General features: G+C 36.3%; 1 protein-coding gene across 3 annotated transcripts in view; it reads right to left on the bottom strand.

Annotated features, from left to right (window-relative positions):
* Positions 1-16870, bottom strand: part of Arih1 (ariadne RBR E3 ubiquitin protein ligase 1) — a 115143-nt gene that overhangs the window by 81804 nt on the left and 16469 nt on the right. The window contains exon 2 of one of the 3 annotated variants that reach the window (XM_076851053.1): positions 5748-5815. The exons of the other annotated variants lie outside the window; for them this stretch is intronic. Within the exon in view, the coding sequence (XP_076707168.1) occupies positions 5748-5815 (68 nt within the window). The remainder of the gene's footprint in view (positions 1-5747; positions 5816-16870) is intronic. 3 annotated transcript variants of the gene reach the window in all.

The following is a 16870-nucleotide window of genomic DNA, read 5'->3' as shown; positions in this document are numbered from 1 at the left end:
GTTCTTAATTTCATTGTAGAAACTACCACCTAAAGGATTGAGCACTTCTACATGTGCCCACCTCTCCCTAATTTTCTTACATAATTTTACATAATTTTTAGCTAAACCACTATCTTTGTTTTTAATTTTCAACTAAAAGGAACTACAGAAGGAAAAAAAGAGGGAAGGAAACTACTAAAGCAGTAACAAAAGTAACTTCAAAAAGCTTCAAAAGAACAAAAGTCTTTCCATGGAATGAGCCTACTGAAGGTCCAGAACAATATATAAGAAGATCCACCCTTACACATCTTCAAAACACCCAAGATAAAAACACTGAAACTTTAAATAGTCAAAGAAGAACCAGACTGTTATCAGTCTTATTAGCAACAGTGAATACAGAAGGAAATGTTTTTCATAAAGATTCCAACAAGAGTTTCCCATCTAACCAATCTCACAATCAAATCTGAAGGAAAAGTAAAGCACATTATCAAGGCCACAATGAATTAACATCCTAAGAAAAGTTTTGGGGGATTAAATTAAGAATGTAGTGTTGAGAGCCACAGGCAAAGGGGCCCCAGCAAACTTTCAGACTGCCAGCTGATGATTGGCTCACAGCGGCCCGAGGAACTTCTAGCTGATTGGCTCCTCTGTGGTGAAGCTCATTGGGCTGTTTCCCTGCCCTTTCAGGCCACGGAGCTGCTCATTGGGGGACTTTTTGGCTCCGCCCATGCGACCCAGCCAACCGGCCTCAAGAGGAAGAGGATTGTGGGAGGTGTGGAGGCTGGTGGTTGGGGAGTGTGGCTTGTGGGAAGCCGGTGGTGGCAGTTGGGCTCTGAGGGTTTTTTCCTGAGGAGCTGTGTGGTTTGGAGAGTGTGGTTCTAAAAATAAAGTTAGTTTCTTTTGACAAGTGGCTCCTGAATTGTGCCCAGCCAGACTGCGACAATGTAGTGAAGTCAAGTAAGATTAAATCAAGCAAATGATCTATGAATCACAGAATAATGACACAAAGTCCATGATTAAAAGCTATATGTAAGAGGCTTTGAGCGAAGGCTACACTGATTTAAAGAGCAGAATGGAGGGCTCCAAAGAGTGTAAATAAATCAAACACTTGACGCCAAGCATTTGATACTAGATCTATTAAAAATAAAGAAGGCCAAAGGTGCGGGGTGTGGTGGCACACACTGTAATCCCGGCAGCTGGAGAAGCTAAGACAGAAGGATCATGAGTTCAAAGCCAACCTCAGCAACAGAAAAGTACTAAGTAATTTGGTGAGTCCCTGTCTCTAATAAAACTCAAAATTGAGATGGGGATGTGGCTCAGTGGTTGAATGCCCTTGAGTTCAATCCCTGGCACCCCTGCCCCTCAAAACAAACAAAAACAAAGGTCAAAGGAGTAGTTCAGTGGTTGGGCACTTTCCCACCAGGTGCAAGGCCCACAGAGAGAGAGAGAGACAAGAAAAATAATAACCAATAATCATCTGATTATAATATATTATTTGGAATATTCCTGAATAATATTTATAAACCTTCAATGGTGTCATTTAAAAGAATCTAGCAATGAGCAAATTTATGACTGGATTATGATCCTAAGGCAAGGATTTGATAAGAGTAGAGTTAGTATAAAGAGGGATTTTCTTTCTTTTTCTTCTTCCTTTTTTTGGGGGGGGCTGGGGGGGGTTACTGGGGGTTGAACCCAGAGGCATTCATTCCACCACTGAGTCCCATAACATCCCCAGCACTTTTAATATTTTCTTTATTTAGAGATAGGGTCTCGTTACTTGCTTGCAGCCTCATTAAATTGCTCAGGCTGAGAGGGATTTTCAAAGAGGAAAAAGAAAATGTCAAAAGGAGGAAAGAGAATGTCAAAAGCCAATGGAAAAAGGAGCTATATTGAGCTAGGGTTGTGGCTCAGCGGTAGAGCACTAGCCTAGACGTGCTAGTCCCTGGGTTCGATCCTCAGCACTACATAAAAATAAATTAAAGGTATTGTGCCCAACTACCACTAAAATATATACATATTTTTTTAAAGAAAAGGGAGCTATAGAAAGGCTATAATGTGATTATTAGAAACTATAACTTTTTCCATTTGTTGTCACATGCATGTATTCCTTTTTTTCCCCCCTCAAGAACAAATTAAATAGCTACAATAACAATGATACATTAAGAAAGGTGCAAAAAGCTCCACCCATACCTGTTATTGCTGCAACTGCCAAGGCTGAGGCAGGAAGACTGCCGAGTTTGAGGCCAGTCTAGCAACTTAGCAAGGCCCTCAGCAACTCAGTGAGATCCTCTCTCAAAAACAAAAGTAAAAAGGGCTAGGGTATGTCACTCACTCTGGGTTCAATACTCAATACAAAAAAAGAAAAAAAATTAAAATAGACACAAAGGTTATAAAAAGATATTGCATAAATTAAAATTACCAAATAATATTTTACCAGAATAAAAATTTGAATTTTTTTGTTTTAATTTTTTTTAGTTGTAGATGAACATATACCTTTATTTATTTTTATCTGGTGCTGAGGATCAAACCCAGTGCCTCACATGTGCTAGGCAAGTGCTCTACCACTGAGGTACACAACCCCAGCCTACTGAATATTCTTAATAGTTGTCACCAAGAGTGTAGAGAAAAATGCTAGTTCACACACTGTTGGTATAAAGATAAACCCTCAACGTTTTAGGAAAACATCCAGCCTTATTTATAAACTGTAAGAAAAGGAAATAGGAGATATAATATAGAATGAACTAAATGTCCAACAACAGGGAAAATTATAAACTGATGTGGTCACATTAGAAAATACTATAATATTGTCAAATCCACAGTATACTATGAAAGAAAAAAAAAAAACAGCCACTTAATAAAAGTGGAAGTGGAGTAAGAAGAGAGAAATGTGCAAAAAATATATTGTTCTAAAATTAAACAGTTCAGTTTTATATTTAAAAGTTTACTGACATAAGAAAACACTATTTTAAAAAATCAGGGCTGAGGTTGTGGCTCAGTTGCAGAGTGTATAAGGCACTGGAGTTGATCCTCAGCACCCCATAAAATAAAAGAAAGGTATTGTGTCTGTCTACAACTAAAAAATGGCTTTTAAAAAATCAAATCACTCTGAGTGATAATTTAGATCTAGTCACCTTTACCCTCTTCTTTCCATAAATACAGGTTAACCAATTTGTTTTAAGTCACCACCAACATGCACCCTTTTCTTTTTCCTTTCCTTCATTTTGGTATTTGGTATTCTCAGGGGTACTTAGATACTGAGTCACATCCCCAGTCCTTTTTATTTTTGAGAGTCTAAGTTGCTTAGGATGTCGCTCACTGGTAAAGCACCTCAGCTAAATTGCTGAGAATGGTCTCAAACTTGTGATCCTCCTGCCTCAGCCTTCCAAGTGGCTGGAAAAAATAGGCATGCACCACCAAGCCCAGCTCAACGTTTATTTTTGAAGAAAAGTGAAAAACAGAAGTTACTTTATTTCCCCAGTACTTGGGGAATGGTGCTTTACCACTGAGCCACATTACCCCCAACCCCCCACCTTTTTTTTTTTTTGGGGGGGGGGTAAGTAACTAGGGATTGATCTCAGGGGCACTTGACCACTGAGCCACATTCCTTGCCCTATTTTGTATTTCATTTAGAGACAGGGTCTCATTGAGTTGCTTAGCACCTTGCTTTTGCTGAGGCTGGCTTTGAACTTGTAATCCTTGTGCCTCTGTGTCTCAAGCCACTGGAATTATAGGCATGCACCACTGCACCTGGCCCCAAACCCCCTTTTAAAAAAATTTATTTTGAGACAAAGTCTCACTTAATTTTCAAGACTGGCATTGAACTAGAGATCTTCCTATCTCAGTCTCCCAAACTGCTGAGATTACAGGTATGCATCACCAACCAATATAGAAGTTACTTTTGTTAACACTGGCTGTGCCAGGATTAGAGCTTAGTTGTTTAAAATGTAGAACTATTTGAATTTATCTGAATTTGGGCTGCTAGGCCTGACAATTTTCAAGAAATTATAGATGATTAATATTTATTTTAATATTACCATGCCATAAAAATATTTTTAAAAAGAGGCTTATGATCTGTTTACTGCACCAGAAATACCAAGAATACATTCAGAAGAAGATGCTAAGAACCAAATATAAAGCAAAAAGTTAAAAACCAAAATGGTTTCCAAGACCAGGAAAAAAAAAAAAAAGCCATTTTAAAACACCTTATTCTAATACTTAATTCAAAATACCCTTCCTGCAATACTGCAATATATCATGAAATTTCACTTCAAAATACATTTCCACGCTCAAGAAATAGTAGACTAGATTTCCTCAACATAGTATTTGGACTTTATTGCAGTATTAACTACCACCAGCGTCAGTCTTCTGAGCCAGAATTTGGGCTGTGGATATTTAAGATCTTAGGGTTTACAATTTGACTTGACTCTACACCTTCTCATTTGAGTAGCACATTATTAACATATCTAGAAAATCCACAGCCTCTTTTCAGAAGCATAACAGAGCAAAAGAAAATTACACCAAAATCTGCATCACTCAGCTATCTCTCTAGTACCTCACTTTACAGTTAATACTAGCATGATATGAGCAACTTAACATTAACCTTATAAGCCTTCCATTTTCTTTCTTTTTCTTTGAATGTTTTGTACTGTACAGCTTAAGTTTTTTGTTTGCAATGCTGGGGACCCAACCTAAGACTTTGCACATGCCAGGCAAGCACTCTACCACTGTGCTACATCCTTAGTCCTAGCTGAAGTTCTTAAATCTTTATAATTGAGGTTTTAGAATTGAATATAAAAATGCTATAGCTCTTCCATTTTAACTAGGTTTTTTTTTTTTAAAGAAAAAAGCAGCAGCAGCAGGGAATTGATATTGTTAGTTGCTATCACGTAGCAAGTAAATGGATACAAATATTTAAGTAAACGGTACAAATATTTAAATAGAAATCCTTAAAAATTCCTTATAAAAAAGTCATCCAAAGAACCACCTTGAAAATTTAGATAATTTTCATCAAAATATTCCAAAATCAAGAATATAAAGTGGGGCTGGGGCTGGGGCTCAGTGACAGAGCACTTGCCTGGCATGTGCAAGGCGCTGGGTTGGATCCTCAGCACCACATAAAAATAAATAAATAAAGGTATTGTCATTTAAAAAAAAAAGAATATAAAAGGTTGGAGAGTGCTTGCTTAGCACAGGTGAAGCTCTGGGTTCAAGCCCCAGTACTGCCAAATATTAACATACAAATATATATTAACATATAAATATGAACATATAAATATGAACCTTTAGTGGTTCCTCTTCCCACTGTTTACAAAATGGGATCCTTTGTCACCATAGTTTCTGAAAATCAACCAGGTGCATGAATCAAGTTAATATCATTAATATCCATCATTTGAGTATCTATTTATTATTCAGTGTTTTAAACAATGATAGTGGCAAAGGCCAATTTTACTTTGTTGCTTAAATGCCAAGTAGGTTTCTGTTTCAAAAAAATAATAGGGCTAGTGATATAGCTCAGCGGTAGAGTTCTCACTTAGTATGCACACATAAGGCCCTGGTCTGGATCTCCAGCATCCCAAAATAAATAAAACTGTGCACTTTACAAATTTGTTAAATTTATCATGACAGAACAGTCTTTCCCATTAAGGTTTACAGAATAAACAGTGTGCCTTTAAATAACAAGGTACTTGCTGCCAACACGTGTATGATACAAGTTTGTGTGCTTATAATGGTCCTTTTAATGACTTGTCTTTGGAATGATTCTGTCCTACCTTTGCTGCTGCAGCCCGCCTGTCCTTTGCATCACTGAATTCATACTTCTGGAAGTACTCAATATGCACTGTAACAGACAGATGGACAGATCAATGGGCCACAGCGGCAAAGGCCAGAGAGACAGACTTGATAAAAATTAAAAATCAAGATATATAAAAGGGTGGGGGAAACTACAAGAGAATATATCTATATATATTCTATAATAAAATTCCTGAAATTGATGTCTGCAACCCTCCCACAGACTACCCAAATAATCTATTATTAAACACATATTTCCTTCTTAAATGTATAATAAAATAGTAGCACTGTAACAGGCAAAATAAATTGACCAGTACTTTTAATAACACTGACACTTAAACAGATATAGCAGGCACTTCTGTAACCATGCCACAGTGTTTCTTCAAAATAAACTGCTCTTCCATATACAACAGGCTATCTTCAGAAGAATTTCTATACCAAAATTAAAATGACAATTATTACATGTAGAAAATTTCTACTGTAATATTACTGTCACTGTAATAAGATGTACTTGGAATCAATAACTAAAATTTTCAGCATTTTACATTTTCTTGCCTTATATACAGATAATTGCTAGCACCACAACAAGATAACTACAGAGGCTTAAAACAGTACATAATAGTGCCACTGATGCCAATTACCATGCTATAGTACCATATTTATAGAGAAAATTATCAACAGTAACTTTAAAAGCTATGTAGTATTCTGTAACTTCAAACTGATTCAAAAGATTAAACATACTTCAAGAAGCTTAAGGTTTTTTTTAACCTTATTATCTCAAAATGCCAACAGCTTAAGTATTATACTTTGATAGAGAAATTTTCACTCAGACATTACTCCCAAATGCCTATTTCACCCATCTTCAAGTTTGTTCCCAGGCAAAAATCAATTTTAATCAAATATTTTATTTTGCATAAACCTAAAATAAACTAGATCTATATTACATTTTAAAAAGGAAAAATGTTCCCCCTTCTATTTCCAAGAAATCTAACCATTTATACATTCTTATTATTAAAACCCATCAAAAACATGAGCAGGGGAAGAAACATGATAATCAAAAATGAAATGCACGACACTTGAGTAAAAGAAGAAAAGCTATTAAAAGACACTGAAGCTAGAAATGTGGCTCAGTGGTAGAATGCGTGCCTAAAGCCCCAGGTTTGATCCCCAGCACACTCCTACAAACAAAGTACACTGGACAACTGAAGAAATTTAAAGTCACTGTGTTGTGTGTGTGCATGTGTGTGTATAATGACAACCACATTGAGTTATACTTAATAAAGTGGTTCAGAGGTTTTGATACTCACAGTTGTGACATAATTGTATCAACTATTAATTTTAGAATATTTCATCATCCTGAAAAGAAACTGCATATAAGGCCAGCCTCAGCAACTTTTTTTTTTTAAGTATTTAGTAGCTCTCCCTCCCCCACCCAGCCTCTGCCAACCAATCTCCTTTCTGTCTCCTTGGATTTAGCTATTCTGGAAATTTCATATGACTAATATAACACTGTGATTAATTTTCCCATTTACTTATGTGGGAAAGCCATCAAACTGAGAGTCTGTCATACATATCAAATAAGTCTGTGTTAATGAGACAATGAAGAGAGCAACTATTAATTCAGCAAATTAGTTACATGGAAGCTGCATAAAGCTGTAACTAAACCAATAATACTCATTTTACGGATAAGGCAACAATTTGTTAACTGTTTCAAAAAGAGGTTGAAACAAAGTCATACAAGTTGACAAAACTAGAAACCAACTTAGGTCTATATGATGTTAATGGCTTAACCAACTAAATTATTTTGTCTCCTGATAAACTAATTCATCATTTCTCACTGATATACCTCCTAATATTATGAATGATTTCCTTCAACTCTCCATTTCAGCCTTGCTAATCTCACCACTTTTTCTTGTCTTGATTATTCTAACAGACTTCTCACCACTCTCCTGGTTTTCTTTTGTTTTTTGTTAATTTTTTTTTTTTAGTTGTAAATGAACACAATACTTTTATTTTATTCATTTATTTTTATGTGGTGCTGAGGATTGAACCCAGGGCATCGCATGTGCTAGGCAAGCGCTCTACCACTAAGCCCCACTCTACTGGTTTTCTAGTCTTACCTGTTTTCTCATTTATTCCCTATAATGCCAGCAGTCTGTTCTAAATACTAATTTAAAATTATAAAGTTGTTTCACATAGCCTTTGAGTTTATCTAGGGTTTATTTCAGCACAACCCTAAAAGCCTTTCAAAAACTGATCATATAGTGCCTGCTCTGACCATTCTATTTCCCATAATTCCTTACTATTCACTCAACACACCAGACCACTAACAGCTTCTGCCTTTTGTACATTCTATGCCTCCTCCTCCCTAGTCTGCTTAGTAAGCTAACTATTCATTTTTCAAAACCCAGCTTTCAACTCTACCAGGATTTGTCAGTCCTTCCGACCTTAAACTTCTATCATTAAGCATTACTTTATTGTAATTTACTTATACATGCCTTAGTCATTCAACATCTGTATTTTCAAGTAATATTACGTGGTAAAAAAATTAGTTACATACTATTCCTAAATTAAACTGAAGGGTTGTTTTAGGGACTCATTCACCTCAGAAATTCAGAAAATAATAGTAACACAATATTGGGGATCTTACAAGAATAAAAAATCAGGAGGCTGAGGTTTGTGCTCAGTGGTAGAGTGCTAGCCTAGCATGCATGAGGCACTGAGTTCGATCCCCAGCACCACATAAAAATAAATAAATAAATAATATTTTTAAAGAGTTTGGCTGGGTGCACATCTGTAAAAGCCAGGTCCTCAGGAGGCTGATGCAGGAGGACCACATGTTCAAGGCCACCTAGGCAACTCTGGGGATCTTTTATCAAAATAAAAAAGACCAGGGCTATATATAGCTCAGTGGTAAAAGATACTGGGTTCAAGCCCTAGAACCACATTAAAAAAAAAAAAAGAACTATGATATTAATAATACTATTTGGTTAGAAGAGTAGCTCAGCAGGAAAGCATATGCTTAACATGCATGAGGCCCTAGGTTCAATACCCAGCACCAAAATATAATAAGAAATCATAGTGGTTGCCTGAGGGAGAGATATTTAAAGGTAGATTTTTTTTTTCTTTTACATTTCCTAAATTTTCACCCAATTTAATACACATGGTACAGTAATTAAAAAATTAAATCTTGAAAGAAGTTGATCAAGGGTTTATCTTACCACACTAAGAGAACTTTCAGGTTTTGTTGTTTTTTAAATCAGAGGTTATGGAGTAGAGTTCAGTCACATTGGCCTCAGCATTCAACTTACCTCTCTGTTTTTATTACACACACACACACACACACACACAAGGCTGATTCACAAAGGTAAGTTTGCACTGCAGTTTCAATATTCTTCATTTAAACTACCCAGAACCTTAAAATAACAGAACCCTAAGATAGTAGAAGATGTTTTATTCAGAGCTCCCTAGTTAACATTGTTTCACAACTGCTTTAATTCTTATAAATGGAAAGAGAAGTACACAGTTTAAAACTTCAAAACTCTTAATACAGTAATATCAAGATGAATGACTTGTCTGGCAGGTGATACACACAAGTCCAGCAACTCAGGAGGCTGAGGTAAAAGGATTGTTCAAGGCCAGCCTGGACAACTTAGGAGAGGCCTGGTCTCAAAATTAAATATTTTTTAAAGGGGCTAGGAATATAACTCAGTGATAGAGAAACCTTAATTCAATCCCCAGTAGGGCAGGGCAATTTGTTCTTTTCTTAACTGCAAAACCCACCAATATCTGCAATAAGGGTATAAAAAAAACAAATCTCCCTTTCTTTTGGCTGGCATTTAATTGAACAAAGTGCCTATGTGCTGCTATGGCATTTTACCCTGTGTAACTATGCTTGAGTAGACATGAAGAGGTCTGATTCCAAAATACCAATGCAGAAAATCTTCCTAACAAATGATCTCTTAGTATAAAAGTAAAAGCTTTATTCTGGATTCTGCCTACCAAAAAAAAAGTGTTATCAGGATATAGGTTAATGTATTGGTAGTCTCCAACATGTTAAATAAGTCTTTAAAATTATAGAAAGGCTATAATAAGGGTTAGAATCAAGTAGGCTCAAGTTAAAAAGTACAGGTAGATTGATATTAGTACATGCAGCTGCTCAAATATGAAATGTGCTGATGTCTAGAAGACCATATGGAGGTTTTAGGCATCGTGGAGGTTTAAGAATAAGCTCAGGGGGCTGGAGTTGTAGCCCAGTGACAGAGCGCTTGCCTAGCATGTGTGAGGTACTGGGTTCCATTCTCAGCACAGTATATAAGTAAATGAAAAAAACAAAGGTTCATCAACATCTAAAAAAAAAAACATTTTTAAAAAGCAAGCTCAGGGATCACCAAAAGGGAAGAAGTGGTACTTAACAAATGGCCTGGATAACAACTAAAATCCCTTCCAACCTTGTTATTCTGAATATGTAAATCAAAAATTGTGTTCATTCTGATATGAACCCAGTAACATTAAGCAAGTTTACTGTCATCTGTAATTCTTCGACTATTACTTAAATGTTATATTTTTATTTCTAAGAGTGACTATTTTTATGATTTTAAGTTCCATTCTCACAACTTTGGCTTTAAGTGGATAGTATACATCATTAAAATAAAGCTTCAGACACTGTCATATATCCCAAAGACCCAGCTATAACTACACTAATGAAATATGTGATAAAATAATTTAAAAAGCAGACAAAAATTTTTAGGAGCCAGTGAGGTGGAACCACTACATTTAAAAATGCAGTAACCAACAGGCCATCCATGGTGGCACATGCCTGTAATCTCAGCTACTCAGGAGTCTGAGGCACATGTACAGCAAATTGGAGGCCAGCGTTAGTAACTTAGACCCTGTTTCAAAACAGAATTTTAAAAAGGGCTAGGGATGTAGCTTAGTGGTAGAGCACTTGCCTAGCATGTGTGACAATGCCCTGGGTTCCATTCCCAGTACTGTGCAAAAATAATAACAAACCAGTAAGTGAAATTATGTATGCACTCTCTCTTCTTCATGCATTATTGGGAATTGAACTCAGGGGCACTCTAACACTAGCTACATCACCAGCTCCTCTAATTTTTAGACAGGGTCTCACTCAGTTGCCAAGACAGGCCTCAGACTCATGCTTCTCCTGCCTAGCCTGTCATTTTGCTGAAATTATAGGCAGGCTCCACCAAGCACAGCCTTTCTTTTCTAAGGACTATTTCATGATTAATTGTCAAGTTATCTGAAGCTCTCCTTAAATTTTCACCTGCATAAGAACTGAGGTGATAAACAATAAGTTTAAAGGTAAATATGTTTTCTTAAATTTGATCGGTAAATGAACTCATCTGAGATGGGTATGGGTATCATGAACTCATCTGAGAACTTCACTTAAGAACTATATTCTTATTATTGAGCAAAATAAGCATAATCAGCTCTTCTCCCTTTTAAAAGAAGCACTTGTGGGCTGAAGTATAGCTCAGTGATAAAATCCTTGTTTAGCATGTGCGAGGAGGCACTAGGTTTGATTCCCCAGAACCATAATTTGTTATCTAATGCACGCATAACAATTTCACAATGCTATTCTTTCAAAATTTTGGGGTGCTTCCATCAGAAAGAGAATGCTGGGCTCTGTGAACCACTGATTTAAGTTTGTGATTTCATGCATAAATCATGAATAAATCTTACAAAATATACATTCCATAGCTTCAAACATTGGAATTATATATAAAACTTTGTGCTTTCACATGTTTACAATGGGCTAGAAAATAATAAATGTTATTATAGAAATTTTGGCTTAAAATTTTCTTTAGAAAGGTAACATTTAAGATGTAAAATCTAAAATGAGGTGTGCAATAGACCTCTGACTCTATTCCACTCTTTGTTTATTATTTACTTGGATTCATATGTCATAGTAGTGAAGTCACAAGTCAGAGCCCAATAATAAACATTATTCAGGTCAGTGTATTACAGCTCAGAGCAGAATGGAAAAAGGTAGTGTACATCTGAAGAGGTAAACAGAAAATACCCAGCACACAAGATGGTAACATTCGTTTGTTTTCACCTTTCCACCATCTTTTCAGCTGCCATGACACTATGAATGAATGTCCTGGTTGATACTCTCAAAAGCATCAACAATACCAAAAAGAGAGGCAAAATGCCAGATGCTTATTAGGCAGCGCTCCAAAGTCATCATCTGATTTATATGATGATGAAGCATGGTTACATAGGCAAATTTGAAATCATGAAGACCAAAGAGCTGGGAAAACTGTTCTAAACTTACAGACAGCTTAAACAAGTGTAGAGTGATCAGCCCCAGATTTGATGTGCTAAAGATCTAGAAAAATGGCATTCCCATCTGTCAGTTTGGTTTCATCGTATTGATAACCTCAGCTGGCATCATGGACCACAAAGTAGCACAAGGACAATACACAGGAGGAAAACTTTTAGGATTCATTTTCTAGGGATGTAAAACATACATACAATGAAATACCTAAATGGACTTTTTATCCATTTGTTTTTGTTTTGTTTTGTTTTGTTTCGGGAGAGGAGTGTTTACCAGGGATTGAACTCAGGGACACTAGACCAATGAGCCACATCCCTAGCCCTATTTTGTATTTTATTTAGGGTCTCACTGAGTTGCTTAGCACCTCACCATTGCTGAAGCTGGCTTTGAACTCAGATCTTCCTGCCTCAGCCTCCCAAACTGCTGGGATAATTGGAATTATAGGCATGCACCATCATGCCCATCCCATATATTTGTTTTTATGTAGTGACATAAAATGCTGAGTTCCGATCCCATTTATGAAAACTTGGGCAATTTAATTCCTCTAAGTCTCAATTTCCTTACCCTTAAAACAGTAAAAATGTCATTTGAACTAAAATCCCTTGAGATAACTGATGAAGAGAAAAAAACAAAGTATGTTAGAGAATGAAAGAAGAGCTAATTCAGGGAAGTCAGCAAGAGAAATGTGAACAATTCATAAAATAAAAAATAGAGGTAATACTCAAATTATTTTTATCAATTCAGGGTTCAAGATACAGTTCAGTCATACCATGCATAAGTCCAGAAAGGAAGAAAGTCAGTTCATTCATTCTTGTCTATTTAATAACATTTATTAGCTGTTCTGGGAAATGTGCTTATCAACAAGAATACCAAAACCAGTATATTGGTCTTACCCTCAAGGAATTTAGAGTCTATCCATAGTGGAAATATAATAATAAGAGCTTTTTTAAAAAGTCTGTACAAAATTCTGAGACCTACTCACAGGAAAGGATTCAAGGAAGAAACTTTAAAGGTAGGTATTGAAATATGAATGTATTTGAAAGGAAAAACATTTAAAGCAAAAGAAAAACCCTCATAGAGACAAAAGAAAAATTTTTACAAGAAGTATCATTATTTTGCTTTGCAAGGATGATATTCAAAAAGTGGAAGATACGGTAAAATTATGAAAAGCCTGATCTATTGCACTAAATAATCTTTTATTCTAATATGCATCTTTATTTACTGGGACTTCAAGGCTCAAGAACAGGTTCTGCTAAGGAGGTTCTTCTTTATTGTTTCCTATTCTGTACTACCCCACCACCACTGCACACACCCCTTTATCAAGAATGATAATGATTTCAAGTATTCCTTCAGGCTATATATTCACAAAAAAAAAATTTTTACCCTGTCATAAACTAACCTGTGCAAGAAAAGGAAACATTCCAGCATTCCCTGGAGGTGGGGGGGGGGGGAATCTGTGGTGACTATAAAATACTCACAAGCTGCAAAGCTCCATTTTCAATCATCATTTTTTAAATTTTTCTAATAACTGCTCATATTTTCTAACAAGACTCCTTATTCACAAAGATCTGTGCTTTCCTTTTTTCCTAAAAACTAACTGACCGCTTTGGAAGGTAAGGAGCTTCTTAATCCAGGGGCAAGGAAGGGTCAATAGTCAACAAAATGAACCACACCAGGACTGACATCTTGTAAAAGTAACATCTAAAGGACTGGGGGGGGCTGGGGATGTGGCTCAAGCGGTAGCACGCTCGCCTGGCATGCGTGCGGCCCGGGTTCGATCCTCAGCACCACATACAAACTAAGATGTTGTGTCCGCCGAAAACTAAAAAATAAATATTAAAATAAATAAAGAAAGAAAGGAAGAAAGAAAGAAATGACTGGGGTATAGCTCATGGCAAAGTGCATACTTAGCATGTGCAAGGCACTGGGTTCAATCCCCAGCATCAAATTAAATAAATAACATTTCAAACGACAAATTGATAAGGTGTGGAATTTCTGGGTAATGGCAACATACCATATATCTCAATAAAGGACTAGGCCAGGTTGCATCCAGAAACAGAACAGGTTATACATGGATAAAGATAGTCAAGGTAAGTTCTGAATTATTGCCTTTTTAAACCAAATATTTATTTACAGGTCAGTCTCCCTTTCTAGGGAAAAAGGAATCTTTTGCATTGGTCTTTGTATACTTACTGTCAAGCACGTGTACTGGAAGAGGCATAGAGGCAAGGTTGAGTATAGATTTGACAGAACATAATGCTAAAAAGATAAAACGGTGGTTTCAGGGACAGTAAAATCCAAGAGTGTCAAGTTCAAGACAAACAGTGGGATGAGAAAAGTTACGTCTTAGAAGGAACACAGAACTGCTGAGAATAACAAGAACTGAAGAAATTTGTGATCTTACATCTGCAGTAGCCTTTACTCTGCAGGCACTTGACAGTTGCTATTGGGAGAAAGCAGATTAACCAAAGCACACTGCTAGTAGACATTGTAGTAGAATATGTTTATCCCCCCAAAATGTTCACATCCTAGTACGTAGAAACTATGATGATGTTATGTTACATGTGGCAAGAGAAAATTAATATCGCAGACAGAATTAAGGTTGGTTATGAGCTGACTGTGAAATAAGGAGATTGTTCTATATGATCCAAGTTACTTTAATTATTCACACTGAAGTGGAAGATGGAGGCAAAATGGAGGTAAGAAATTTAAAAATGCTATGTGCTGGCACCGAAGATGGAGGAAGAAGTCACATCCCAAGCAAATTAGGTGACATTTAGGAGTGGAAAAGTCGAGGAAATGGATTCTCCCCAAGGACCTCCAGAAGGAATACAGTATGCTGGCACCTTGATTTTAGCCTAGTGAGATCCATTTCAGATATGTGACATTCAGAACTGTCTCTTTTGGTGTTTTTTCCCCCCCTGGGGGCTGGAGTGGTACACCAAGGATTGAACCCAAGGCTCTTAACTACTGAGCCACATCCCTAGCCCTTTTTTTTATCTTAGAGACAGGACCTTCAATAAGTTGCTGAGGATGGCTTTGAACCTGTGATCCTCTTTGCTTCGGCCTTCAGAGCCAAGGGATAATAGGTGTACATCACCACACCATACCCAACTGACTTTCAGAACTCTTAAAATAATACACTGCGGTAACTTTTTAGAGCAAAAACAACGGGAAACTAATACACAGAGTAACCAAAAGATTCTTTCTTAACTGGTATCTCAAAGAATGGATCATTTTTCCCTCAGTATTTGCTAAAAATCTTAAGTAACACAGACTAATACTTTCAGTCAAAGATGAAAAAGAAAAGAGACTGCTAAGAACCCAGCAAGTTCCAAATTAAAAATTCTAAAGGACTACAAGCAGATCAGACAGAGACTGAGCAGGGTAAAAACTCAACCTTACTAGATTAAATTTTTGTTCACTACTCGACCAATCAGAAGAAAGAATCCAACACCTAGAATCTCTAAAGTGTTTTAAGAAAATACAGGGCACACAATCAAGTCGGTCAAATGACAGCAACATATGACCAAAATCCTAGGGATACCAAAAGAAACTCTAAAATTATTCAGATTCTGTAGTTTGCTGAAAAAAACTAATGATTCATATCCTAGAGAAAATGGAGTAAAAATTTAAAGATATATGAAAACAGATTGCCAGAAAATGATAATCTAAGTTTGATAGTTTACTTGTCAAACAAATTCCAGAAATTAATAGTTTGAGATTAAACACTAATCAGGGTATGTTTAACAGCAGAATAGGCCAGGCACTGAGGTGCATGCCTGTAATTCCAGCAACTCCAAAAGTTGAGACACAAGTATCACAAATTCAAGACCAGCCTGAGAAATTCAGCAAGACCCTGACTCAAAAAAACCAGGGGGGTTGTGTGCTTGAGGAACATAGCTCAATGGTAGAAGACCCCTGAATTTAATTTCCAGTACCAAAAAAGAAAAGTAAAATAAAATAAAAATAACAGATTAGACATAAGAGAGATTTAGAAACCTAGAAGGTAAATCAATAGAAATTATTCAAACTGAAACAGAAAAAAGGATGGAAAATAATTCAAAAGGCCATTGGACACATACACATTCATAATAATTTTTAAAACTCTTGTAAATAATGTATAACTGAATCTCAGAAGGAAAAAAGATAAACAATGAGACAGAACTAAGAATTTCCAAAAACTGATAAAAAGACATTACTCTCAAAGAGTCAAAAGAATCTGAAACCCCCCCCCCCACACACACACACACCAAAAAAAAAGCAAAGAAAACCTCCACTGGACATATTAACTAGTATTTTTCTTTTTTAGGGGTGGGGGATGCTCATTTGATATTGTTTTGGTACTGGGTATTAAACCCAGGGCACTTTATACTGAGTTACATCCCCTGATCTTTTTATTTTTTATTACAGATACACTACCTCACCTGGCACATTAATTGGTTTTAAATCCATATTCCAAAGACTTTTTTTTTTTAATTTAAACCCACCCAGGTTCAAAATAACACAGCAAAAGAAAAGAAACAACAACAACAATAAGACCCTTTACCTTCCTCCTAACAGAAACCTCGGAAATCAGAAAACAATGGAATTTTTAAAGTACGGGAAGAACCTTTTAAAAAATATTAAAAGTTTTTTTAAGTAGGGCTAGGAACGTAGCTCAGTAGTAAACAGCATGCCTAGCATATGTGAGGTTCTGCATTCAATCTCCAGCATTGGGGGGGGGAATAAAATAAAAATATTTACAACAAAAAGTTTACTAAGTGCCCACTGCATACACCAGGTACTGTTCTTTGCTCT

This window comes from Callospermophilus lateralis, chromosome 3 (genome assembly GCF_048772815.1).
Source record: "Callospermophilus lateralis isolate mCalLat2 chromosome 3, mCalLat2.hap1, whole genome shotgun sequence".
NCBI lineage: Eukaryota > Metazoa > Chordata > Mammalia > Rodentia > Sciuridae > Callospermophilus > Callospermophilus lateralis.
Note: the sequence above shows the minus strand (reverse complement) of the source record. Positions and strands in the feature narration are given on the sequence as shown.